Below are 26,466 nucleotides of genomic sequence, written 5' to 3'. Positions count from 1 at the left end.
TAATACCTTCCAAAACTGATCAAAAAAACCTCCACTCTCCCTAGCCCTCTATAATACTATTTGTGTTACGTAGTCAACCCTAACCATGTTTGGACGTTCCAAATCTCTCCTTGCCCACGAGCTCAAGTACTTTAACCCATTCTGACCTCTTCCTCTGTGATCTCTGAACTTTTTCCCTGGGACCATAAACAGCTCTGTATTCTTGTTAGTTATGTTTTCATCCCAACTCCCTGCAAGATTAAAAGGAATTTCATAAACTTCTTTTACATATACATCTTAAAAAAGAAATACCTTTCCACTTAGTTAACAAAAACAAACTTCCATTAAATCTGAAAAACTCACACAAGTAATAAACAGGGGTGGGGAGAGAAGAAACAAAACATCTGTTTCTTACGTTTGCTGTCTTTGGGCTGCTAACTAAGTAAAGTTGACCAAAATCTCTAAACGGAGATTAATTACAGCACTGTCATCTAGTTTTCCTTTCCTCTTGAAAGTGTGTAGATATTACAGCATTTTCCTGTCTTTATGGAGCTTCAACACCTATCATCATTTACTTCATAGAACACACACTCCCTCCTAAACATGCCACAGTGGCACATCTTTCCAAATAAAACTAAACTCACTTCTTATAAACTTCTCCCAGGCCTTAAGACTTGTCTCCTAACACTCTTGGTTTTAAGATAACCACACCTATAACTACTTGCTCATCGTAGCTCTTAACCAGATTGTGCACTAGCATCAGTTGGAATTCTATTAAAAGAGGCTTTGTAGATGTAGGATCCACAGTTCATTCTGATTGTGAGGAAGTTTCAATGACTACTAATAGCTTGTGACTACTAAGATATTCAGAACATTCAGGTTATCTAAACTGAAGCCACTGGCAAAAAACATAAATGAGAGCATTTTTTTGACCCTATAGGGTAAAGGAAGGGCTTAAACCAATTTTAGTGAACTTAAAAAAATACCTGGCATTTTAGGATTGGAAAAGCCAAATCTCTATTCAGTGACTGATATCCACTGAATCTTGAAATCCTTAATTTTCACAATTTGAAAACATGTATACATACCCAGGTATACATAAAACTTCTGTACAGACACTTAGTAAAATTCCTAATAAGACTTATCTCAACCCAAAATTTTTAAAAATACAAGAACTAAAATCACTTCAACTAAATGAGTCAACTAAAAATATCATAGATTTTCCAGCTGAATGTCAACATGTCAAAGTCCAAGCCAAGGTAGGCATTTAAATCACTGACTGAAACATTTTAAAAGAAGGCCAGGGCAAGCAGAGTTGTACATATGACTCTTCGGTGCTGTAACGGAACCCTGAACTTGTGCAACTGCCATAAATGCACTGGGAACCAGAGGGATCTCCTTGGCTGCCCAGCAATCCCTGCTTTCAGTAATGAACATAAAACAACCTATGGAGAGTCCTAGGCTATGGAAACTGACTTAAATTTAGAGGAAGATTTCTACTCTAACCACATGTTAACTGCATGCACACTATCCATTGACAAGACAGAACAAACATCCTAGCACCTTTCTGAAGATTCAATGGCCTGGCTGACAGCATGTCTTTAATATGCCACTCAAAATAGAGGCTATCAAAGAGCTTTAAAGGCTGAGAAATGAAGAGAAATGATTTCTGCAAGAATAATCTCACAAGTTATCTGGCCTAAAATACTTGGGGGCAGGAGGGGAACTTAGTTGTCCTTTAAGGTGAATGGAATCCTCAGCTAACCAAAATATCAAATGAAATAAAAATCTAAGAATAACCTAGTTTCAGACGTGGATTCAAAATAGAAATTGCATTTGTCTCCTTGAAAAACCCTCCAGGTCATGGGTCAGTACCAATACGATTTATGGATGTTCATACCTGATGGCAAACTTCAAGTTCTCTCTGCATGAGGGTAGTTTTATCACTATTTAAACATTTCAGTGGCAGTTAGCAAAAGTAAGATGATGTTCCATTCTGTCTCTGTTCATTTCCAGAAAAAGAGATCAGGGCACTGTAAAGTGAAGTGTTCTTGTGTATCACGGCCACTGGTTCGACAGTGTAATTACAACCCCCTGCCTCCATCTGCACAACCCTACCTAGTACATTCAGGAGTTGGTTACACACGTAAGCCAACAATGACAAAGCAAGCAGTTTTGTTTTGAAAAGAGATGTGGGAAAAAATGAGATTTTTTTTTTTCCAGAATCAAAACACCTGAAAGATATGTTTGTTCAAAGTGATCCTCTTATTTCCTCTGTTAAATCCCACAAGAAATGGAGTATTTTGTATTTCTAGGGTACCGCAGTCTTATACACTTGAAAATGTGCAGTCAACGGTATGACAGGCATGTCATCAAGCAGGTGACATTTTGGAAGGTGCTGCTGCTGCTCAGAGGGACAAAAGCATGTATTCCTATTATCACAGTTTCAAAAAGAGTGTAAAATTGAAAAGGAAGTTCAACGGTGTGTGGTCACAGAGCCGACACCAGGAGAAAACGCTGACACCCTGTTACTGTGATAGCTACAGCCTTGTCTCCACACACGGCTGTCTCCAGGCACAAACACGCGGAGACAAATGAGCCTTCCAAATACACGACACATTCTGCCTGCCAGGGACAGCCCAGGTTCCAGTGGAGAAAGGCTGCCAAAGTCTCTCCATGATCAAAAATTGTTTTCTTTTCCAAGATTTAATACGCAAAAGAGCATTTCAATTTTTCAGCAAGAAACACTTTCTGTTCAAAGAAACACTGAAATTCGAACTCTAAACATGTGAAACTCCATTTATATGATCCCATCACCGTCAGTCATGCAGGTACATGCTTAACTGCAGGCATCTATGGTTCTCAACTTTGTCTGTTCTCCAGGAATGATCTTAACCTAAAGAGCATTCCACAACAAGTGTAAGAAAACTAAATTGGCCCTAAGCGCCAATACTTTGGCCACCTGATGAGAAGAGCCAACTCACTGGAAAAGACCCTGATGCTGGGAAAGATCGAGAGCAGGAGAAGGGGGCTACAGATGATGAGAGTACATAGTTGGCCCCAAGAGCTTAAACACTAAAATGTCACTAAATATCTGTCATACGAAAAAGCAGCAAAAGTCAACTAGATGGTTTTAGAGTTTCCAAAAGACTCCTAAAGGTTTACAGATCTTTCTCTCTTCACTGTACTCCTCTAACATGTTCCATGAAAGCCTGTCGTTTACTCCACTATAACACAACATCTCCAAATAATATAACCCACTGACTCTCCATTAGCCTACAAAATACTAATAGTAGCCTTGCCTTAGTCTCCAGCCTCTACACCCAGCCCTTTCAACACTACCATATTAATCCAACTTCGTCTCACTACACACCAGTCAAAATCCACAATGGGCCAGTATCACCTAAAACAAAGGTCCTCAAACTTGGACGTGCATATAGGTCACCTGAAAGGATTATTAAAATACAGAATGTATGGCCACACCCCTATACTTTCTGATTCAGTAACTATGAAGTAGGAATAAAAATCTGCATTTTTAACATGCTCCCAGGTAACACAGATATTGCTGGTCCAAGAAACATACTTTGAGAACCACTGGCCCAAAGCAACAGTTCCCAATTATAGGATCTCAGACAAATTAATCACCTTAGGAGCTGAAACAACAACCCCACAAAATCCGGTGGTTATTCACAGTGATTCTTATTCAGAAGGCCAAGGATGGGACTAGGTATAAAACTAGAGGTAAATTTTCCTGACCTTTCATGATGATATACACCGATTTCTGGCTTGTACTATTTCTGATGAGAAGTTAGTGAAAAAAAATTTTTATCACTGGTTCCCTATAGGCAATGTGTCCTCTGGCTACCTTGAAGATTTTTTTCTTTGCTTTTCAGCTACCTGATGATCCTATGTCTAGGCATGGTATTCTTTGTGTCAATCTTCCTTGTGATTTGTTGTGCTTCTTGTATCTGTGGGTTTATGTTTCTGATGGGTTTAAGTTTTCTGATTCTTTCTTCTACAGCATGCAATCTGTGGCTAAATACATCTGGTATATTTTTCATTTCAGGTATTAATCTTTATTACATTTTTAAAATTCTGGTGACAAGTCATATTTTTCAGCTTTTTTGCAAGTATAATAATTGTATGCTGGAAAAGGTGGTGAATCATTATTGAGAATTCGGATTATGTTACTTTAGAGTCAGTTTCATTCTGGCAGGCGGTTAATTCACGAGTGGACAGGCTAACACGGTAGAAACCTGGTTTGGAGCTTTATTATGTGAAAGTATAGTATCCCTTACTGTACGGCTAGAACAGCCCAAGTCCTAAAACAGCCTTTCTGGGCACATCTGAAAGCACAGGACGTTCACCAAGTTCTCCACACTGGCTGGTCTCAGCTCCAATGCTGGCCGGTATTTGGCAACTTGTGCAATTTCCATTCAGCTCACAGTCCCATGATAGCTATTTGCCACGCCTTGGAGTGTGTGAAACTTCATCTCTGACCAAAGGCTCAACAGCACTCTTTTCAGATTTCTGGGGCTCCTTCACTCTGCAGTTCCCTCTCCTTTGGTATCCTAATCCACAGACTACAGCTGCCACCACATCCCTGAAACCTGACCTCTGCTTCACCTGCTTAGAGTCTGCTGATGTCTGTTCACTTTCCTACATCACACTTGGGAAAGCACCCCCAGAGAAGAAGCTGGGCTGAACGTGAAACTGACCTCATGTGTTCTCTTCTCTCAACTAACCATGCTGATTACCTGAGTCCATCCAGTTTTCAAGTCATTTTGGGTAGGAGGTAACCTCATCATGGACAGAACTAGATGAATTTAATTCTAACTATGTTTGAAACAGCTTTAAAAATCTATTATCTTAGCAACTATACATCAATAAAAATTAATTTTAAAAAATCTACTGTCTTATCCTTAAAATAAGCATGTCATCTGAAAAACTTATATCTCCATGACAGATGAACAAACCAAGACATAAAATATTAAATAACCAGTTTCCGAGAAATAAAGATGTTTTATTCAATATACAAATATTCAACAAGCACCTACTATGGTTGCATGGTAATCAAGAGGACAGCAAAACAAACTCAAGGAATATAGTTGCAATGTATATTCTTTCTACTGAACCATCAATAAAGCACAAAGTACATCCAAAAAACTGTCTAATGAATGAATAACCAGGAATCGATCAATCCACCAAGAGCATGCCTACACTCTCGAAAACGACTACAATTTACATTCATGATTTATTTTTTCCTGCAAAGACTCCTATTTGCCATGCAAATAATTTCATTTCTATAGTTACATTTTTCAATTCCCTGTATATACTTATTATTTTTCCTATTAGTAGATGCTGTCTAACCAAGTCACTTCTATTGAGCTATGTCGAATTTCTTTCAGCTAACTCTTAATTGTATTTCTCATTTTCATCTGGCCAAGTCAAATACATTTTCCTGGCACATGGAGAGAAAATATAATAAAATTTCTAAATACCACCTCTGCAGCATCACACCAAACACTAGTATCATTGCTCCGATCATCAACAAATCAAAGTGATGCATTTATACTTTACAGGTTTATCTTCATCTCTTAATATAAGCTCTTGACCTGTCTTTTACCCCAACATATTCAAGAGCTGACTTTACGAAAAATGGTCATAAAATTAAGCTACATGTATGTTTATAAAACAGTGTTTTAAGAATATTTTCACACTGATTACATAAACATATGACTAGTTCCAGCGAAGTAATGTACAACAGGAAGTCAAATACTATAGATACCTGATTGCTACATGTTAAGAATGTCCCAACTTTAAAGTCCAGCCAAAAAACCTTTGTTTTAAAGGTATTTTGAAGATGACAGAACTCCATAACATCAGCAACCATCACCTTTAAATAGAAACACTACATTCTCACTCTGCTTATGAGTAAGGAAATATTTTAGGTGGCTGGTTTTTTTATGTTCCTACTTGTTATTCTGAATCAAGATGGCACCCTTTGTCAAAGGGCCTTACCTGCAGCACATCTTGGATCTTCACCCACACATCTGCCATGTCATACAACTTGACATCTTCCTGCTGACTCAGTGGAGCCACCACAGAGTCTTGCAGGTATCCCAGGACCACAGAGTGTGCGGCGGCTACAGCGTTAAACTTGTCAAACAGCAGCTCCAGCAGTTCTAGAAGTAACCTAGTGAAAAAAAAAACCAAACATTTACACAGACACACACACACAACTGATTGACACTGGGCTGCAAGAAAAACATCAAACTGAAGTAGCACACGGCCATGCGAAACAGCACATTGCATTTCAACAGGCTGCACTTCAAATAGTTGTCTAAGTAACCTCTGAAATTTTATCTAGGCCCCAGTTTCCTCTGTTATAAAATGGACATGGTGAAATCTGACAGAGAAATACAAGTATTGTACAATATCAGTTAACACGAGATCTAAAAAATAATACAAATGAATCTATACACAAAACAGAAAAAGAATCAGATAGAGAAGACAAACTTATAGTTACCAAATGGGAAAGGGAGTGGGGAGGGATAAATTAGTAGTACGGGATCAAGAGATACAAACTACTATAAATAAAATAGATATTAAGAATTTACTGTATAGTGCAGGGAACTATATTTAATATCTTATGATAAAACTATAGTGGAAAATATATAGAGAATAATATATAAATATATAGAGAATCTCTACATAAATATATAGAGAATTGAATCACTCTGCTGTACATCTGAAACTAATGTTGTAAACCAATTATACTTCAATTTTAAAAAATGGACATGGTGTAAAAATTTTAAAGACAATTGTAAAGGCCATAAATCAGCAGTAGCAGCTCAATACACAACTGTTTCCTTTTTAACATCATTCAATGATCACTATACTGTATGTTCATATAAGAAGTTTTTCTAAGGAATTCAGGCAATCTTTCAGACAACAGTTCAAATGTTACACAGAATATGCTATTCTCTAGCAATAAATTGGGCACTCTGGTAAGGACACTAATCCTTTTAGTCATGGAAAGCTGAGCTTACTCCCATTCAAATGTGTGGCCTAACTTGACTGAAAAAAAAAATTCACACCTGCCAAGCAATCTGACTTTCACCACAGGGAGCAGCTTAAGGCCTCCGCATTATCTCATTTTTCATAGTGAGAGATGCTGGACACATATTATTACATCAATTTTATATACTCAAGGGCACAAAATGAGGTTGCAAGGCAGCTGAGCCTAGAACAAAGCTGATTTCCATGTCAGTGCATCCAGCCATCTACCTCTCACTGTACTTTTACAACGCAGATGTATATTCAGAGATAGCTCAGAGCTCATATCATGGATGCAGAGTAATTCCCCCATCTCCGAGCCTTACAGCATCACTGATCACCCATGCTTGGAATCATTCTTTCCTTTTCTGAACTTGAATCGTAGTATATCCCACTTTTAAGGAACTTATCACACGCGGCTGACATATGTGACTCAATCAAGGTTGGTCACATTTATTTCTATAGAGACATTTCACCTCCCTTCCCCATTACCAGTCTTATAGAGCAGACAGTGCTTTGTACATCACTGTATACAGTGGGGCACTCAGAAGAATGATCAGCAAGTATCTGCTAAATGAATTTCATGTGTATACCATGAACGAGTACCGACAATCTTGGAATGTGACTGTGGCTCTCAGTTCATAGTTCCTAAGGAGACTTATCAACCAACCTGGAAAGTAGAAAAGGAAAGCAAAAGAGCTTGTTGGCAATGTCGATTAACAAGATTTTATCACCATAAATAAGAGGCTATAACTACAATCTCATCAAACTGTATACCATATTATCTATTCCTATGGCTTCTTTACTGCCCAATTACTATAATTAATGCGCCAACGTGACAGCCAGTAACCATCTTATGATAAAACCCTAGTATCTCTTTGACATTTTAATTTAGACAAGACAGAATCAATAAAAATTTATGTAGCCCTCCCAGTCTAGAATATACATATATAATTCAGAATTATACACTGTATTTGTAAACAGGACCCATTTTACCTTTGAGTGAGGATTTTTAAAAAATCTTTTAAAGGTCAATTCACACCTATACTCACATTTACCTAAAATAATTCTTCATAGTCACCTCTGTTATATGACATCTACTCACGTATCAGCAGAGAGCAGTACAACGGACAGGAGGATTTATCTAACAACTGAAATAGTTAACTTCAGTGTAGGTAAATAATCTGTGTAAGAATGGTACCTGGCATCATACAGAAAATATACCTGATTAAGCTAAGGTTCTACTTTTCAAATAAAGATTTATGCTGAGTGTGTAAAGTGTGGTTCCCAAATGTCAGTCCACAGACCACAATGCATTTTTCAGTGGTAGAGAGAGAAGTAAGACCATACACACTGACGTTTTACAAAAGTAAATGTATTTAATTTTATCCTTTTGGTATTCTCTTGATAAGAAAAATCTTACTCCCATGACAGCAGCTACATTGCCAAATGTCCTTACTTGACAAAACTAAAATCTAGTACAACTAAGCTATACCCCAACATTTTCAAAGTGAATTTTTATGGGGTCACAAAGAGTTGGACACGACCGAGATGACTTGGTTCAGCACAGCATAGGTGATGTATAATGTTTTGTTAGTTTCAGGCATATAGCAAAGTGATTTAGTTATACATAAACAACTATCTACTCTTTATTGGATTCTTTTCCCATATAGGTTATTATAGAATCCTGAGTGGCGCTCCCTGTGCCATACAGTAGGTCCTTGTTCATTATTTTATACATAGTATTGGGTATATGTTAATCCCAACCTCTTAATTTATCCCCCACCCCCCAATCTTTCCCCTTTGGTAACCGTAAGTTTGTTTTCCAAATCCAAGTCTGTTTCTGTTGAAATGATATTGACTGAAATGAAATAAAATATTGATTTATGACATTCAAAAGCATGAGACAAATTGGTGCCCAGCTTCCCAATGGCATGAAGTTCTAGGTACAGGCCTAACAAACCCGAGATAAAACACACTGGGAGAGAGCTGGCTCCTCCAAAGGGAGGGGCTGTTCCGGTTACCTCCGGGGCCACCAGACTCCATGACCGCACACACCTCGGCTACCACTCAGGACAAGAGCAACTCGGCCATGAGGGGCAGTGCTCCGCCCCTAAGAGACCAAAGGGGGAATTGAGGTGTAAAATGAGATCCATGGCAGCCTAACATTACAGAAATAGCAATCCCCGATTAAAATGCTGAGACAGGGCCACTGCACCTGGAGGATCAAGACCAAGATAGATCTGTTGCAGTGTGACCATCAAGAGTCATAAGAGAGGCTACATGGGGAAGAAAAGGAGGAGAAGAGCCAGGCCAGAAGTGGAGAGATTCTACCTGCCACTCTGCCTACTTTGAAACATTCACCAACTTCTAAGACAGGAAAACTCTCCTCTGCCTCCTCACAGAACAGTCTTGACTATACCAATAAAACCTGTAGCTCGGACATTAAAATTTAAAACTTCTGTGCTGCAAGTGATATCATCCAGAAAGTGAAACAGCAACTCAAGAAATGGGAGAAAAATATTTGCAAATAATTTACCTGATAAAGGATTGGTATCTAAAACATCTCAAGATTTCTTATAACTAGTAACAAGAAGACAACCAAATTTTAAATTGCACAAAGGATTTGAATATATTAAACACATTTCTCCAAAGAAGATATATGACTGGCCAGTAAACAGAAGATGCTCAACATCTTGGCCATCAGAGAAATGCAAACCAAAACCAGGTGATACCATTTCAACCTACCTGGATGGCTATAATGCAAAAAACAGACAAAAAAGCATTGGAAAGGATGTAGAGAAATCTGAATTCTCAAACAGCACTGGTGAGAATGTACAATGCTGCAACTGCTTTGGAAAACAGTTTGGTGGTCCCTCAAAACATTAAACATAGAATTACCATATGGACCCAGAAATTCCACTCCTACATATGTACCCAAGAAGAACAAAAACACATATATGTACAAAAACATGTACACAAATGCTGACTGCAGCATTATTCATAAAATATTAGTAAAATAATGATAGTAAGATCCTAAAAGTGGAAATAATCCAAATATCCATCAATTGACAAATGGACCAAAAAGAAGTGGTACATTCATACAATAGAATATAATTTAGCTATCAAAGGAGATGAAGTACTAATACATGCGACAACATGAACCTTGAAAATATTATGCTAAGTGAAAAAAGTCACAGAAGACTACATATTGTGTAATTCTATTTATATGAAATACTCAGAATAGGCAAAGTCTACAGACGGAAAATATGTCAGTGGTTACTTAGGTAGGTGGGAATTGCCCACCACAGCATATGGGGTTTATTTTGCAGCAGGGGACAAAAATGTTCTGGAACTACATGGTGGTGATGGTTTCCCACCCTGTGAATATACTAAAAACCATGTTTCAAGGTGTGATTTGTGTAGTATGTGAACTATATCTCAATAGATCTTTTTTTTTTTTAACCATCAGCTGTGGCTCTGAGTTAGGACACTGAGGTCTCAAGCCCTCCCCTGTGGTGAAGCAAAAACATATACAACAGTGAAAAAAGGAAAATGATGTCTCAAAACGTGAAGTAAATACTGATTCCTGTGGACTCTCACTACCAGGAGGACATCAGCTTTCCTCTTTTGGTTCACTTGTTGTTTGTTTTTCCCTTTCTCATATAAGTAACCTTCAAAGAAGCAAAAGATGCACATTCTTTCCAAACACTGAAAATTCCCAACCCTGTAATTATGAGAAAATCTGTCAACTTCTCCAAGTGTCCCCATCTGAAAAACCAAAGTATTAATTAATAGCTGTTCCAGGAACCTCACACAACTGAAGGACAGATCACATTAGAAAGGGGACAGAATTAGATGAGGCAATGGTACTATAATTAAAGAGGGAGGAGGGTTCAGGATCCCTTTGTTGGGGTTGAGCAACTCTGAAGACAATGGTTACCTTTTCTGATAGAAAGACGGAGAGAGAGTGGGGAGGGCAAAGGGGTAGGGAGGGTAGGGAAAGAGAATGAGAATGAATTAAAGTCAAAACAGAAATTACTGAAGGATTCCTTCTGGGTTTAGATCTGAAGATGTTAAGTTTAAGGTGTTATGTACTGGTACTTGCATATGCAAGTCAGGAGCTCAGGAGACAGACTGATACCGGAAATTTACAAAGTGATAAATATTTGAGGGGATGAGATTACTCAGGGATAATATGCAGAGTAAGAAAAGCAAGCCAGATCCAGCATCAACACTTCCTGAAATAGCAGCTGTGAAAAGATGGTTAGGAAGCAAGAAGGGAGGAAGAAAAGAAGACAGGAAGGAAAACTGTAAGAAACAAAGGAGAAGAGAAGAGCAACAGAGTCAAGGCCTGGAGGTCAAGACAGAAACGTAAAACTCATAGGTCCTGGTGACCTTGGAGAAAGGGTTCCAGGGGAGCAATGGACGCTGAACTCAGCATCAAGATGAGGAGTGAATGGCCAGTAACAAAGAAGAATCCAAGTCAGTCCCACACTTTGCCAAGGCCCACCATTCCTCACCAGCACATACCCGCCTAAAAAAGAAAATGAAAAAGCAAGATGACTCTCTCCCAATGCAGCAAAGAGAGACCAGGCACCACTCACATAAACAGGACATACACTGCACTGGTCTGTTCCAATTTAAAGCTACCAGAAATAAACAGAAATATGTTGTTAATATTCATATACACTCGCCAACTGCCCTCACAGCACTAAATTGAGAAAACAAGCGCTTGCCTTTAGCAGCAGACACACTCAGGATAACCCCCACACAAAGCCCTATGAATGTCATTCCCCACTCCACTCTCCCCACCCCACAAAATAGTAACTAAAGAAGAAATAAAACAGGACACTGCAGCTAGCTCAGTCGCTTAAACCCTGTTAGGCTCAAGGTTTTCACCACTGATCCAAAAGACAAAAGAGCAGGCAGAGTCATTAAACTACCAGACAGTCCTTAAACTGAACTAAGAAAAGATCTCAGATGGGAATAAGCCTAAGAATCATAGAGATAAGACTTCCCATTAACTACAATTTCTACCAGTCAGAAGAAAATCTCTCTCTCACACACACACAGAAGTTATTTCCAGAGTCACAAAATAGTACGCAATAATATTCAATATAACATCACAGCTGGTGAAAGAAAATTTCAGTCCTGAGATGGCAATGTGGTATAAATGCCAATATGCAGGACTGACATTAGAAAGCTAGACTTGGTACCAGGTCTCTGCTGAACATCCATGGGATTATCAACATATCATGAGACTGTTCCAAATCTCAGGCTCCTCAAACACAAATTTCCTCAGGTGAATTTCCTCATTATAAATTGTGAGAATTAAACAGAAAACTCTAACTGGAAGTATACTGAATAGCAAACTCAGAGCAACAGTAAACTGCTTTCTGTACCTTTAACAGTTACCACCTGGAGCGAGAAAACAGGAGAGACAAGTGATACTTCAGATGTCCCCACGGGCCAGTGGCATCTCTGTTCTTCCCCCAGCTTAGTGAAGGCCTGCTTGCACTGCCTAAGATACACTAGTACCATCCCAACAGAACTCTTCTTTAATTACATTAGTGGGAGACAGATTCTGTCACTGATAACTAAGAGAGTCCTAATTCACATTGCTCAATCTCTCGTTCATGTCTGACTCTTGTGCAACACCATGGAGCAGGCTGGGGAAGAGGCTCCTGATAAGGCACCACCAGAGACGCAGAAGCAGAGTGAGAAGAGCTGGAGGAATGCCGCCAGGCTCCAGGCTCCTCTGTCCATGGGATTTTTCAGGCAAGAATACTGGAGTGGGTTGCCATTTCCTTCTCCAGGGGATCTTCCCGACCCTGAGATCAATCCTGAGTCTCTTGCATCTCCTGTGTTGGCAAGCAGATTCTTTACCATGAGCAACACCTGGGAAGCCCAAATTCACATTATAAGTAAGAGTTAATTCCTTCATCCCTCTCTTGACTGTATAATCCCTCCAAACAAAAACAGATGGTCACAATGGACTGAGAGAAGGGACAAAACAGTGACATGTATGGCCTTCTGGGCCAGAGAGTAAGAACATAGTCCCTGTGTACGTGTGGGATTCTTTACCATCTGAACACCAGGGAAGCCCCCTGCTGACTCCTTCTGCATGGTGCCCACAGCTAAAGCTTTCATGTTGGACAAGCTCTCTGAACAGTGAGGCAGGAGTGAGGTGATGACAATGATGGCAAAATAAGGACCATGACAGGGACCACTACATCACCACGGCCACACTGATGACAACAGGCCAGGCACTGCACAGAGCGTGTGCTTAATCTGCAAGCCGACTCTACGAGGGAGGCACCATTTGTATTCCCCACATTATAAACAAAAAAACTAAAGCTCAGAAATAGAGAGCAAAGTGTTCAGTTTGGGACAGCATTTCTTTTAAATGGTGTTAGGAAGAAAAAAAGGAACTAATTCAAGAAAAGAGACAGAGGGTTATTAGTACTGTACGACGTTAGGGAAACCAAGGCTGCCAAGAGTCAATGAAACTGCCCATAACGCCTCTACCTTCTCACTGCCAACCAGTTTTTACCTCTGGCACGCTACTAATTCTCACAGAAGTCTCAAGTCAGCATTTTGCTCAATGTAAGATATGTACATTACTCCATGTAAAACATCTAACCAACAATTACCTACTTTATAGCACAGGGTAAACAGTATACTGTGCTTTGTAACAACCTGTAAGGGAAAGGAATCTAAAGAATAGATACATATGTATAACTGAATCACTTTGCCTTACACCTGAGACTAACACAACACTGTAAGTCAACTATACTAACAAAGAAGAAGGGGGAGAGAGAGAAGGGAAAGAAGGAGAAAGGAAAGACCTTCTTCAGTCCTTATTCAAGAAGGCGCAGCACTTGCTTCTACTGACCATGTTCTCCTCCTCGAAACACTGCCTTCCAGCAAATGTTCCAGCAAGGTTATCACTTGCCCCAGCAAATCAGAGGTTTCACTCCTCCAACTCTTCCACTCTGCTTCTGCCTCTCTGGTGGTGTCTTATTGGGAACCTCTTCCCCAGCCTGCTCCTTAAATGCTGGCATCTCTGCTCAATCCTCACACTCGCTCTAGGTGAGCTCATTCACCACTCGCTAATCCTCCCAAACGTATCTTCTGTCCAGATGGCTCTCCTGAGCTGTCGACCTCAAATCCAACATCTCTTAAATAAAACTCATCATTCTCCTCCCCAAACCTGCTTTCCCACTTACCTAAGTCAGTGAATGGGGTCACTTGATCCCAGCAAATCATCCTTCCCTCCCCCTCTTCCTCAAAGTCAATCAATTACCAACTTCTTTTACTTACTGTCTCTAGAATGGGCTTCACCCCATTGCCACTGTTGCTCTGCTCACATAGGCCTTGTTTTCTCTTCCCTGGATTGCTGAAACAGCCCTTAGAGGAGTTGCCTTTCCCTTAGTCTTCACCTCCTCCTCTCTAAACTGTAAACTCAATGAGGTTAAGAATTGCCTGATTTATCACTGTATTCCAGTATTTGTCATAAGAGTAAGCATATGACAGGCAATAAATATTTGTTGAATCAATGAATGAAAAAATAAGCTCTAGCAGATGAGAGAAATGGAGACCCGATTGCAGACACAAGTGATGAGGAAATACGTATTAGATATTATAACCTCCTGGCTTTAGCACCCCACAACAAAAAACATTTCACACAAAATTCTCTTCTCAAAAGATAGCCTTATCAACCTGAAAGCAAGAACCAAAAGAAATGTAGTTATAAGATGAAAGATATATGCATTCAGAGCTAACTTGAAAAATAATGCAATAAAATATATCTTGTCTTTTAAAAAAAAAAACAGGGAAGAGGCAGGTGAAGCAAGTATTTGTTCTTTAAACATCCTTCCAATTACCTGGCAGGTTTTGAAAATAGCCTGCTTACAGAGGCAAGCAAAATGTTACCTATTCCCTTAGGTATCCCACTAACTTCCTACCCAGAGCTGTCCTATGCAGCTCATGTTGGAATGCCACTATGAAAAAAGGCAGAGGAGTAAGAAGAAAATGTCAAAGAATAGTCACAGTTGCACAAGGCAAGAAATGTCTATGGTATAAAGCTATATCCTCAAACTGTGAAAAATGTTCAATATTTAAGGTGAGATTCAACTATCGACTATCTGAATCTAAATTTAACATCCAGGGAACCTTGAATTAGTCATTTGGCTGGAAAACCCATTTTAGGAGCCAAGAAGCTGCCTTACTTGGTCACGAAACAAAGACACACACACAAGGTGGAAAATCAGTTTTGTTCTACTGCTTATCTGCTGAGACCTTAATATCACGTTCTGCGTTTCCCACAGACAGACAAAGGCAATAACCACAGAATATTTATTTCCCTACCTCCATGCTCTAAAAGACAAGAAACTACTAACCTCTGAGCTTAGGTTTTCTATGAAAAATTAAAAGAAACTGATCATTGATTATTTCATATCAAAGTGATCTTAGTTTTCACACTCCCATATCTCACATACACATTTTCATAATAAGCTTGGCTGAACTAGTATTTTTCATTTCAAACAGGACACAGATGCCATTTAATCTTCAAGGTTATCTAATACCTACTTCCAAGGGATGAAAATTAGTTTCACCACTTATTAACAACAATCTTCACATAAGAAGAAGTTACTATTTAAGGAGTGCTGACTAATTCTCCATCTGTGCTATGAAAAGAATAGGGAAAAAACGATTAGCAATATAGGATGGAACACACTGAAAACGAAAAGAACTGAGTCCTGGCTCTAGAACTTCCTTTCCGTGTCATTTCCCTACTTGTCAAGTCAGCCCCTGGGGCCCAGTCTCTGAATTCTTAGTAGATGACCTCGAATGAACTTCTAACATGTGGCAAATTACTGACTGAGATTAGAAAATAAACCCAGGCACTCTTTCTTTGAATTCAAGTGTTAGAATCATTCTTTAAAAGCCTTTGCCAGGACAGTCTCCTCAACAAAAGGTGATGAGAAAACTGAATAGTCACGTGCAAGAAAATGAAACTGAACAACTCTCTTAACACCCCCCCACACACACACAAATCAACTCAAAATGAATTACAGACTTGAACCTAGAACTGAAACCACGTAACTTACATGAAAACACAGGGATAATGGCCTCAACATTAGTCTTAGCAATGACTCTTTGGATTTCACACCAAAAGCAAAATAAACAAGTGGAACAACATCAAATTAAAAGGTTCTGAACAAAGAAAGCCAGCAACAGAATGAAAAGCAACCTATGAGTGGGAGAAAATATTTGCAAACCATATATCTGATAAAGGGTTAATATGCAATCTATAAAGAACACACAATCCAATAACACAAAACACAATCCAATTAACGGGCACAGAAACTGAATAAGACTTACTTCCAAAGAAGACATACAAATGGCCAAAAGGTACACAAAACGGTGCTCTACATCACTAATCACCAGGGAAACGCAAATCAAACCTACACAGAGGTCACCTCACACCTGATAGAAAGGCTATCATCAAAAAGACAAGAGACAGGATGGTGGGAGGAGAGAGGTTCAAGGGGAGGGGAACATATGGATACATATAATAGTTGATTCACTTTGTTGTACAATAGACATTAGCACTATAAAGGAATTACACTCAAAAAAATAAAATATAATTTTTAAAAAGCGATGACAAGTGTGGGGTAGGAAGTGGAGTAAAGGGAACCCTTGTGCACTGAGGGGTGGGAAAGTAAACTGATGCAACCAGTGTGACAAACAGTATGGAGGCTTCTCAAAAATTAAAAGTAGAACTGCCATATGACCCAGCAATCCCACTTCTGCATATATATCCCAAAGAAATGAAAACAGACTCTCAAAGAAATATCTGTACTCCCACGTTTATGCAACAGCCCAGACACAGAAACAACCTAAGTGCCCATCAATCAACGAAAAGATAAAACACACACACAGTGGAATATTATTCAGCCATGAGAAAGGACATCCCATCATTTGCGACAATATGAAGTGGACCTTGAGAGTATGAAGCTAAGTAAAATAAGTCAGACAGAGAAAGACACACATTGTATGTGTTCACTCATATGTGGAAACTATAAAAGCCAAACTTAAAGGAATAGACCAGAATGGTTAAAGGGGAGATGGTGGTCAAGGAGTATAAACTTTGAGTTATAAGATGAATAAGATCTGAGGAGCTAAGGTAAAGCATAGTGTTATAGTTAATACTGTATTATATACTTGAAAGTTGCTAAGAGAGTCGATCTTAAAAGTTATCACCACCAAAAAAGAAATGGTAATTATGTGAGGTGATGCAGATGTTAGCCAATGGTGGTGATCATTGTGCAATATTTAAGTGCGTTAAATCAACATGTTGTACACCTTAAACCTATACAATGCTATCTGTCGATTACATCTCAATAAAGCTAGGAGGAAGAAAAGCCTTTCACCCATTTGAAAAACAATATATTGTCAGAACATTGGAAAAATTATTCACAAATCCACTTCTTAAAGACAAGAGAAGTTATGATTTCAGGTGTCTATTCTTATCACTTAGTCATATATTAGTCTTTAGTACAAGGATGTACAAGATTTCTAGGGGAACTGTCTAGGTACCTAAGTCATCAGTCTGCATCTCAAGAGAGCCAATTAAAACTCATTTACTCTGTGGCAGCTGATCACACTTCTTAAGGAGCCCGGCTGTCACTGAGAGGGCTGCCACTGATCACGGCAGGCAGCATGGGTGGGAGAAGGGATGTGTGGCCGTGAATACCATTCTTCTGAGGAAGGACAAAATCAGGCCCAGGAAACGAGCTAGGACCACCATTCTGATGGAAGCCAGAAAGCAAACTTCCATGGCAGATAAGAGGCAACTTCTCTTCTGAAATCCACCATCACCAACCAGCTTTGTGAACTGCCAAGTGATTGCAGCTCTCACATTTGCTTGGGCAAATCTGAGATTCATAATAATGCCCCTGCCTGTGATGAGGCCAACAGTGAGCCTCACTCAGGTGAGGTGCCAGATGGCAGGCTGCTCTGCAAAGCATAAACGTTACAAAACTGCAGAACTCCGTGATGTCTCTGATGTTATAAAGTGTTCTCAAATTTTAGCATACGTACAGTCATCTAAAGTAGAGACTCCTGTGGGCCCTGCACTGAGGGATTCCAATTTAATCACTTCTCCACCATGGGGAGAATTTGCATTTCTAAATCTCAAGTGACAGCGGTATTGCTGATCCTTAGACCCCACTGTGTGTACTGCTGAGAATTTTTTTTAATAGAAAAAGTGCTTACTCTTATTTAGAAATTATCTTCTTTGCATTTTTCTTATCTATTCATTCACTAAACTTCCTGGGCATTTAGTATGTGCCCAGTCCTAAGTCAGGCTGCAGACACAAAGTGAACCCTCCTCTTACAAACTTACACCTCAATCTGACTAGAGAACATAATGAGAATATGGGCCAGGAGCTAGAGGAGCCCAGAAAATAGGAAATACAGCCTAAGAAACACACAAAGGTACTTTAATCACATCTGACCTCACTCCTAAACATCACCAAGGGAAGAATTTCATTTGACCCAAGTCTGTTTTTGTGTGTTTTTGCTACAAGAAAGAGTCAGTGCCAGTTTAAATGTGGAGTATGTCTATATTATGACACCAACAAGCAAGAAGAAAATGACAAGATCTAAGGCAGTTCCTACCATCCGCCAAACAGGGAAGTAGCATTGATGCAGCATGAAAGCTGACACTTAAGTAACATTATCAATAATCTGAAATGTACATTTTATCCATCATTTCCTTAAACCAACCCAATCTCTAATTGAACTTCCTAGGAGAAGGCAATGGCACCCCACTCCAGTACTCTTGCCTGGAAAATCCCATGGACGGAGGAGCCTGGTAGGCTGCAGTCCATGGGGTCGCGAAGAGTCAGATATGACTGAGCGACTTCCCTTTCACTTTTCACTTTTATGCATTGGAGAAGGAAATGGCAACCCACTCCAGTGTTCTTGCCTGGAGAATCCCAGGGATGGGGTCGCACAGAGTGGGACACGACTGAAGTGACTTAGCAGTAGCAGTAGTATGCAAAACAAGAGAAATCAAAAGCCAAAGTTTTGCTTTTACCCTGACAAATGCAAAATAAAGATTTAAGAAAAGTTCAGCACTGAGTAAGACCTCTGGCCCATTCAGCCAAGCACCCTTTCTCCAGGGGCTATAACCAAAGGACAACATAAAATAGGAAGGACAGCTGTCCAACCGCACGTTTACCAAAGAGCTATAAACATACCCATAACATGCGTAATGTTATTAATTCACCTGATACGTCAAGAAGATCGCATCAATGAATTTAAGTCTTATAAGAAAGTATGCAGATTTGGGACCAGTACTACCTTTCATGGTAATAAGCTGTATATTTTAGTTAACAAACAGTGTAATAAGTCCCATAGGTAAAGAAGTTACCTTTCATGAAATGGTAGTTCCTTTCATTTGTTCTAAAAATATTTCAGTTAGGCTGCAGGGAATTACATTCCAGTTGAGGAATAGTGGGATTTTTTCTGTATGTCTCTGGTCATCTTATTCATACCCTTCAGTGTTTAACAGTTGGGTGTATTTAGAGCATATTCTCACTGATATGTGTAATCAGAAATTAGAGATTTAATCAAATGGAATCATAATCACTGAAGTTAAATTTACTTACTTCCCACTTGCTTGGATTTGAATTAACCACTCATCCAAATTACATCAAAGCCCTCCCTGATTTCAAGCATGCCCAAGTGCCACATACAGTGCTTGGGAATGGCTACAAGAAGCCACCAGGACAAACGCCTGATCTTGCTTCAAAGCTGCTCTTAAACAATTTTTCTGTAAAATAAAATGGCCAATTTCACCAAATCCTGTATTTCGGATATTTCAGTTCAGTTCAGTTGCTCAGTTGTGTCCAACTCTTTGCGATCCCATGAACTGCAGCATACCAGGCCTTCAGATATTTAGAAGAAGAGTAACCAATAGAGAAAGAAGAGTTGAAAGGAAATGTTACTTATTTGAAAAATATATGCCTGACTTTAGCCACAGATATAAAGAAATCGTGAGAAATATTTTGCTTCTCTTTCCAGGAGCACTGCACTTGTACCACAAAACTAACCTTGGGACTTGAGCCTTTAGACGTCTCAGAGATAAAACCACTTTTTAAGACTGGCCTATTAAAACGGTATGCCTTTATTTCAAGTTCTGGACTCTGAATTTTTAAAATACTTGAAAGTACATTTTTCCAACTTTTAGAGCAATAATTCAGTGTATCTCCACAAATCTATATCCTCTGTAGACTGAGAAATCAGGAGGGAAAAAAAGTTATAGGAAATGAGGCAAATACAAACTATGAAGAAAAACATGAGTATAAAGCAGATATTATTGCAATTATTTAGCCAGCATTCATCTTACACTGACAATCCATTACATGGCAGATACTTAGGGGGCAGAAATGAAAAGGGTATACAGTTGATTACAATACAATGTAATACGTGCTACAGATGTTTAAAAGTAGCATGGCCACTCCTTCAGATACCAGATCTCTCAAAATCATAAATACTAAGACTGTACTAGAAGAAAGTTTGGAAAATTTTATTTATAATCTATGAGTGAAGAAGACCTAAGTTCTGACACAAAACCCAGACCCTTTAAAAATAAAATATTAATAAATACAATCTCATAAAAATAAAAACAATGTATACAGACATCATAAAGTCAAGAGAGAATGCAACTGGTGGGAAATTACAATATAAATTCCAAAGAACTAGTTTTCTTGATATATAAAGAGTTCCTTCAAATCAATAAGACAAACATAATGGAAAAATGGGTGTTCGCGGAAAAGGACATAAAACACTATTTGACCACTGTATTACTGAAAATTTCAATATTTAAATAAGTCTACTTTTAGGAGAGGATAATGAACCATCCTGCACCTATCACCCTGATTCAACAATTATCATTTAACATTAATCTTGTTTTAGCTATCATTACACTCACCCTCAACCCAGATTATTTTGAAGTAATATATCCAGATATAACACAAATACCATAACAAAAAAATTTATTACACAAAGAGCAAGTTTAATCTCACTCAAATTTTCTCTAAAAAATACAAATCGAAACCACCTTGAAAATACGATTTTTCACTGATCAGACTGACAAAGATAAAAATGTTCATAGTACAATTTGTTTACTAGGGAAGACAGGACCTCTCAAACATTACTGATGACCTGAAAACTTGGTATTATCTCCAAGAAAAGTACACTTGGCAATAATGATCAAATCTAATCAACCATAAACTCTCATCAGCCAGCAAAAAAAAAAAAACTGAAAATGGCATATCAAGAATTGGATGCTCTCCTTCTCACATCTTATATGTCAATGTCAAGGTAACTGCACAACTAGAATAACTAGTAGTAACTAGAAGTAGGTGCTATCAAATGAGTGGAGATAGCATAAAAAAGTAAAAGCTGCCTTACTTATTTAAAACATACATACCATATACCCTAATGCCTACCTACCCAGACCAGATTGCATTCCCATGGCTATATGCTCTTAGGGCACATTTGCTCTTCCTCCATGGCACTTAAACACAATTGGTAATAATACAGTTATCTAAGGATTCTCTGATTAATGCCCTTCTTCCCCTCTAAACTTTTAAACTCCATAAGGATGGGGATCATTCATATTTGTTTCATAGTTTAGGACAGTTTCTGGTCTATGACAGATATTCAGTGTAAGTAGAATTCATTGTCTCATTCAAAAAATATTTATTATGGGTCTGGTGGACACTGTGCCTACATTCTAAAGATATGGTGCTGAACAAGGCAAAAGCATTCTCTCTGCCCTTGAAGCTTCCATTCCAGGAAGAGTCAAGAAAATCACACATACACACACACATCACAAAAAGCAACTTAATGAACATGATCCAGTTGGTCTGCAAACAGGTATTGTATTTTTCCACACTAATACCTCCGATCAGAATTTCCATTTGTAATGATTTCTTTCTTTTTTAATATTTATTTTTATTTATTTATTTGGCTGTGCTAGGTCTTAGCTGTGGCATGTGGGATCTAGTTCCTGGCCAGGGATCGAACCCAGGTCTCCTGCTTTAGGACCACAGAGTCTTAGCCACTGGACCCCCAGGGAAGTCCTATAATGCTTTCTTTTGATTTAAATAACCTGTGTGACACTGTAAATTAATTCTTAAATAATGAATTTAGTTTTCACATTAACTTAACAGCTGCAAAATTGGGGGAGGGGGACCCACAACCTCACTATCCAAACACAACTATTTTTAGCATTAAAGCATATTTCTCTCCCATTTTTCCCATGAATCTTTCCTCAATACCACAGTGAGCACAGAATATGCAATGTTCTCTTTTTATATCAGACACTTAATCTTCCCTCATTCATAATAGAGATGAAGGTACAGGGCAGAATGATCTTCCAAAAGGGGAACAGGTCTCCCTGGCAGTCATGGCATCCACTTGCCCGGCCAGCAGTTTTACCAAGGTGGAAGGATCCTTGAGCACCTCCTCATTCTGCTTTCACTTTTAAATAGAATCATTTTCAAATGAGTCGAGTGGTTGTTACAATAGGCCAATCCTTCTCTCTTCCCAGTTCTTCTCTCTTCCATATTCTTGACAAGCTACAACAGCTTTGAGAAGATTTTGTTTCTTCACTGTATTCCTCATGCTTTTCTTGCTGTTGTTTAGTTGTTAAGTCGTGTCCAATTCTTTGTGACCCCATAGACTGTAACCCACCAGGCTCCTCTGTCCATGAGATTTCCCAGGCAAGAATACTGGGGTGGGTTGTCATTACCTTCTCCAGGGGACCTTTCTGACCCAGGGATAAAACCTGTGTCTCCTGCACTGGCAGGCAGGTTCTTTACCACTGCACCACCAGGGACTTATTTGCTAAATAATAAAGAAACTCCTCCAGCTTTTTTGAAACAAAAATGACAGGAAATGTTCATGAGCTAGATTTTGGAAAAGAACCAATAACTAAACTAGGCAGTGGGACTTGAAGAAATTGATTCTGAGCTTCACAGGCTGCAGGCCACACCAACCATCTGAAACTGAAGATACCACCTGACTTCTGAGGAAATTATGGGTAGCAAGTAGTTCTGGGAGATTTTAAAGCACATGTTATCCTAACGTCTATCAAGTTGGTGACAATAGTAGTTGAATATTTTCCTTTCATAGTAAACAGAGGTTTTAAGACACTAGAAGGACAAAATATTTCTCCTATTGATAGAAGGACAAAATATTTCTCCTATAAATAGACAATAGATAGGTTGGGGGTCAAGGATAAAATAAAATAAAAAGTGAGGGACCTGGTGATTTTTGAAAATCGGCTGTCAAAGTATCCTGGCTCTGCAGGAAGTGAAAGCAAAAGAGAATTCACTCATCTGGTTCCCACTACTTTTCTAGAGAAATAGCACACAACATTAATTCGCTTTACATAAAGACAAATGAAAACAGGCCTGCAATGCATCACAACCAGAAAATATTTAAGATGATGCTGCTGAGCAATGAAACTTCTAGGAAAAGTTATATTCTTGTACCTAGCCTCAGAGTAGCATTTATATGCTAACGACTGGAACAAGTAGGGACTAATGGAGAGAAGAATTTTGTGGAAGAAGGATTCATGGTTCTTTTGCCTCTGCTCCATCTTCCTTTAAGGAAAACAAACTCTTGCCCCTTTAGGATAAGATTCCTTGAAGGGTAAAAGAGAATAATAATAATGCAAACTATTGAGACTTGGCTTCTCTCTAAAATAGTATCACTGACACCTCCCAGTACAGTTTAACACGAAGTACCATGCAAGCTTCAAGAATCATCTGCCAACATCCTTTCTAAAATTCTAGACCTCTAGAAGCAACAGTGCCATCACTTTGGAATGAAGTTTCCCAGGTAATTAATTCTTGGAGTTTTATAGCATTTGTTGGCACATAGCCACTACAGACTTGCTCCAAATTATCAGTTATTTGGAAAATCAACCCAAGAATTTAGTCTTTGACTTTCAAAAAGAATGGTTGAATCAAAACATTTGCTTTCTCTGTGCCATTGTATAATAAAGAGTTTTGGCCCCAAATTTCAGGTTCATGGACTTTGTAAAATGGAGATCATGTTATAGGCATGAAATTGAGACAAACAGCTTGTTCGCGTGCCAGTGTCCAATATACCCTGCCTACAAAAGCCTCTAAAATACTGACAAAACATGAAACTTGAAGGGAAAAAACCCTCCTGCTGACTCATTCTTCACAGAGAAACATTTATTATTTCCTGGGGCAGTATGCTGAATTTCCACTTCTATTGCTGTAATTTCCACTTGTGAATTTTGGAAGGGGCTGAGGGAAGGGAAGCAGAAGAGATCAAAATCCTAGGAAAGATGCATTGCTTTTAAGGAGACTGTAATGAGAACTGCAGAAAAGTTATTGATCCGTGCCCTTTTCCTTTTATTTCCAGTATATATTATAGTTGCGCTGTTTCCCCATGAAAGTTCAGTGTTTTCATCCAGGAACTTGCAGCAACAGGGTAAATAGCAAATCAGAATTCTGGAGTGTTCATTAGTAAGGAGGCAAAAGGCCTTCAGGAAAATCCAGGCTCCGGGCAAAGAAAAAAGACAAGCACAGTTCAATCTGGAACCATTCCCAGCTTCTCTGGACCACAGTGTGAAAGATCAATGAACATAAAAGTTGACAAAGGAACCAAAAATAAACAAACTTATGTATTCATACACAACATATGCATGGAGTGGTACTGACCAGCACTACTGTAACAAACTCTAACCATATATCCTCATCAAATGAGACCTAGCCTGTAAGACAGGTATTAATGGATTGGCCAAAAAGTTCATTTGGCTTTTCCCATAACATCTTATGAAACAACGAAAGAACTTTTTGACAAACCCAGAATTTTCCTCAGTTACAGAACTGAAATTCAAAGTCAAGTCAGCTCAACTCCAAAATCCATGCTTTTCCAAACATGTGCTTTGACATACTCCACAGCAGAAGAGGGGTAGAAAATGCTTTCTTTACCAATCACACTATAGAATGAAGCTTACAAGAGAATTAATTTTTGAAGTTCCAAATTGGGAAAGGAGTACGTCAAGGCTGTATATTGTCACCCTGCTTATTTAACTTATATGTAGAGTACCCCATGAGAAATGCTGGGCTGGATGAAGCACAAACTGGAATCAAGATTGCCGGGAAAAATATCAATAACCTCAGATATGTAGATGATACCACACTTTTCACAGAAAGCAAAGAACTAAAGAACCTCTTGATGAAAGTGAAAGAGCAGAATGAAAAAGTTAGCTTAAAACTCAACATTCAGAAAACTAAGATCATGGCATCCGGTCCCATCACTTTGTGGCAAATAGATGGGGAAACAGTGGAAACAGTGTCAGACTTTATTTTCTTGGGCTCCAAAATCACTGCAGATGGTGACTGCAGCCATGAAATTAAAAGACACTTGCTCCTTGCAAGAAAAGTTGTGACCAACCTAGACAGCATATTAAAAAGCAGAGACATTACTTTGCCAACAAAAGTCCATCTAGTCAAAGCTATGGTTTTTCCAGTAGTCATGTGTGCATGTGAGAATTGGACTATAAAGAAAGCTGAGCACTGAAGTATTGATGCTTTTGAACTGTGGTGTTAGAGAAGACTCTTGAGAGTCCCTTGGACTGCAAGGAGATCCAACCAGTCCATCCTAAAGGAAATCAGTCCTGTATATTCATTGGAAGGACTGATGCTAAAGCTGAAACTCCAATACTTTGGGCACCTGATGCGAAGAACTGACTCATTGGAAAAGACCCTGATACTGGGAAAGACTGAAGGCAGGAGGAGAAGGGGAAGACAGAGGATGATATGGTTGGATGGCATCACCGACTCAATGGACCTGAGTTTGAGCAAGCTCTGGGAGTTGGTGAAGGACAAGGAAGCCTGGCAAGCTGCAGTCCATGGGGATGCAAAGAATTGGACATGACTGAGCAACTGAACTGAAATGAATGTGTAATTAAAATCAGTGTTATTTAGAAAATCCAAAGAATATAAAAAACCTAAGTAGAATACACCAATTTTCTTCAAAAATTTAAAGTACACCTGAGGGACTCCACACTAAGTAAGCTATTATTTCTCTTTAAATTTGCTTATCTTCTTTCTAAAAAAGTTTTTAAAGTCCAAAGTACAAAAAGTAGAACTGCCTTCACAACACGCTAGCCTGATTATGATACTGCCTGGAACACACAGTCCAGCACCTCCCAGGAACTCATATTATTTGAGCAACTCAGAAGAAATGTTCTACTTTGCCCTCTGTTCTCAGATAAAATAGTAGTTTCCATTGGCCTTTCCCCCTCTGAAGGCAAATTCTTGCCTCGCCCGTATCTGGTGCCCATGGAAGGTTGAG

The 26,466-nt window shown here is 38.9% G+C and overlaps 1 protein-coding gene across 2 annotated transcripts in view; it reads right to left on the bottom strand.

The window, feature by feature from the left end:
• Positions 1–26,466, bottom strand: part of EXOC4 (exocyst complex component 4) — an 811,011-nt gene that overhangs the window by 698,384 nt on the left and 86,161 nt on the right. For both annotated transcript variants that reach the window (XM_043463745.1, XM_043463746.1), the window contains exon 7: positions 6,001–6,175. In XM_043463745.1, coding sequence (XP_043319680.1) covers positions 6,001–6,175 — 175 coding nt within the window. The remainder of the gene's footprint in view (positions 1–6,000; positions 6,176–26,466) is intronic.

The sequence above is a fragment of the Cervus canadensis genome, chromosome 3 (assembly GCF_019320065.1).
Source record: "Cervus canadensis isolate Bull #8, Minnesota chromosome 3, ASM1932006v1, whole genome shotgun sequence".
Lineage (NCBI taxonomy): Eukaryota > Metazoa > Chordata > Mammalia > Artiodactyla > Cervidae > Cervus > Cervus canadensis.
The sequence above is the reverse complement of the archived record's forward strand: the minus strand, read 5'-3'. Positions and strand labels throughout refer to the sequence as shown.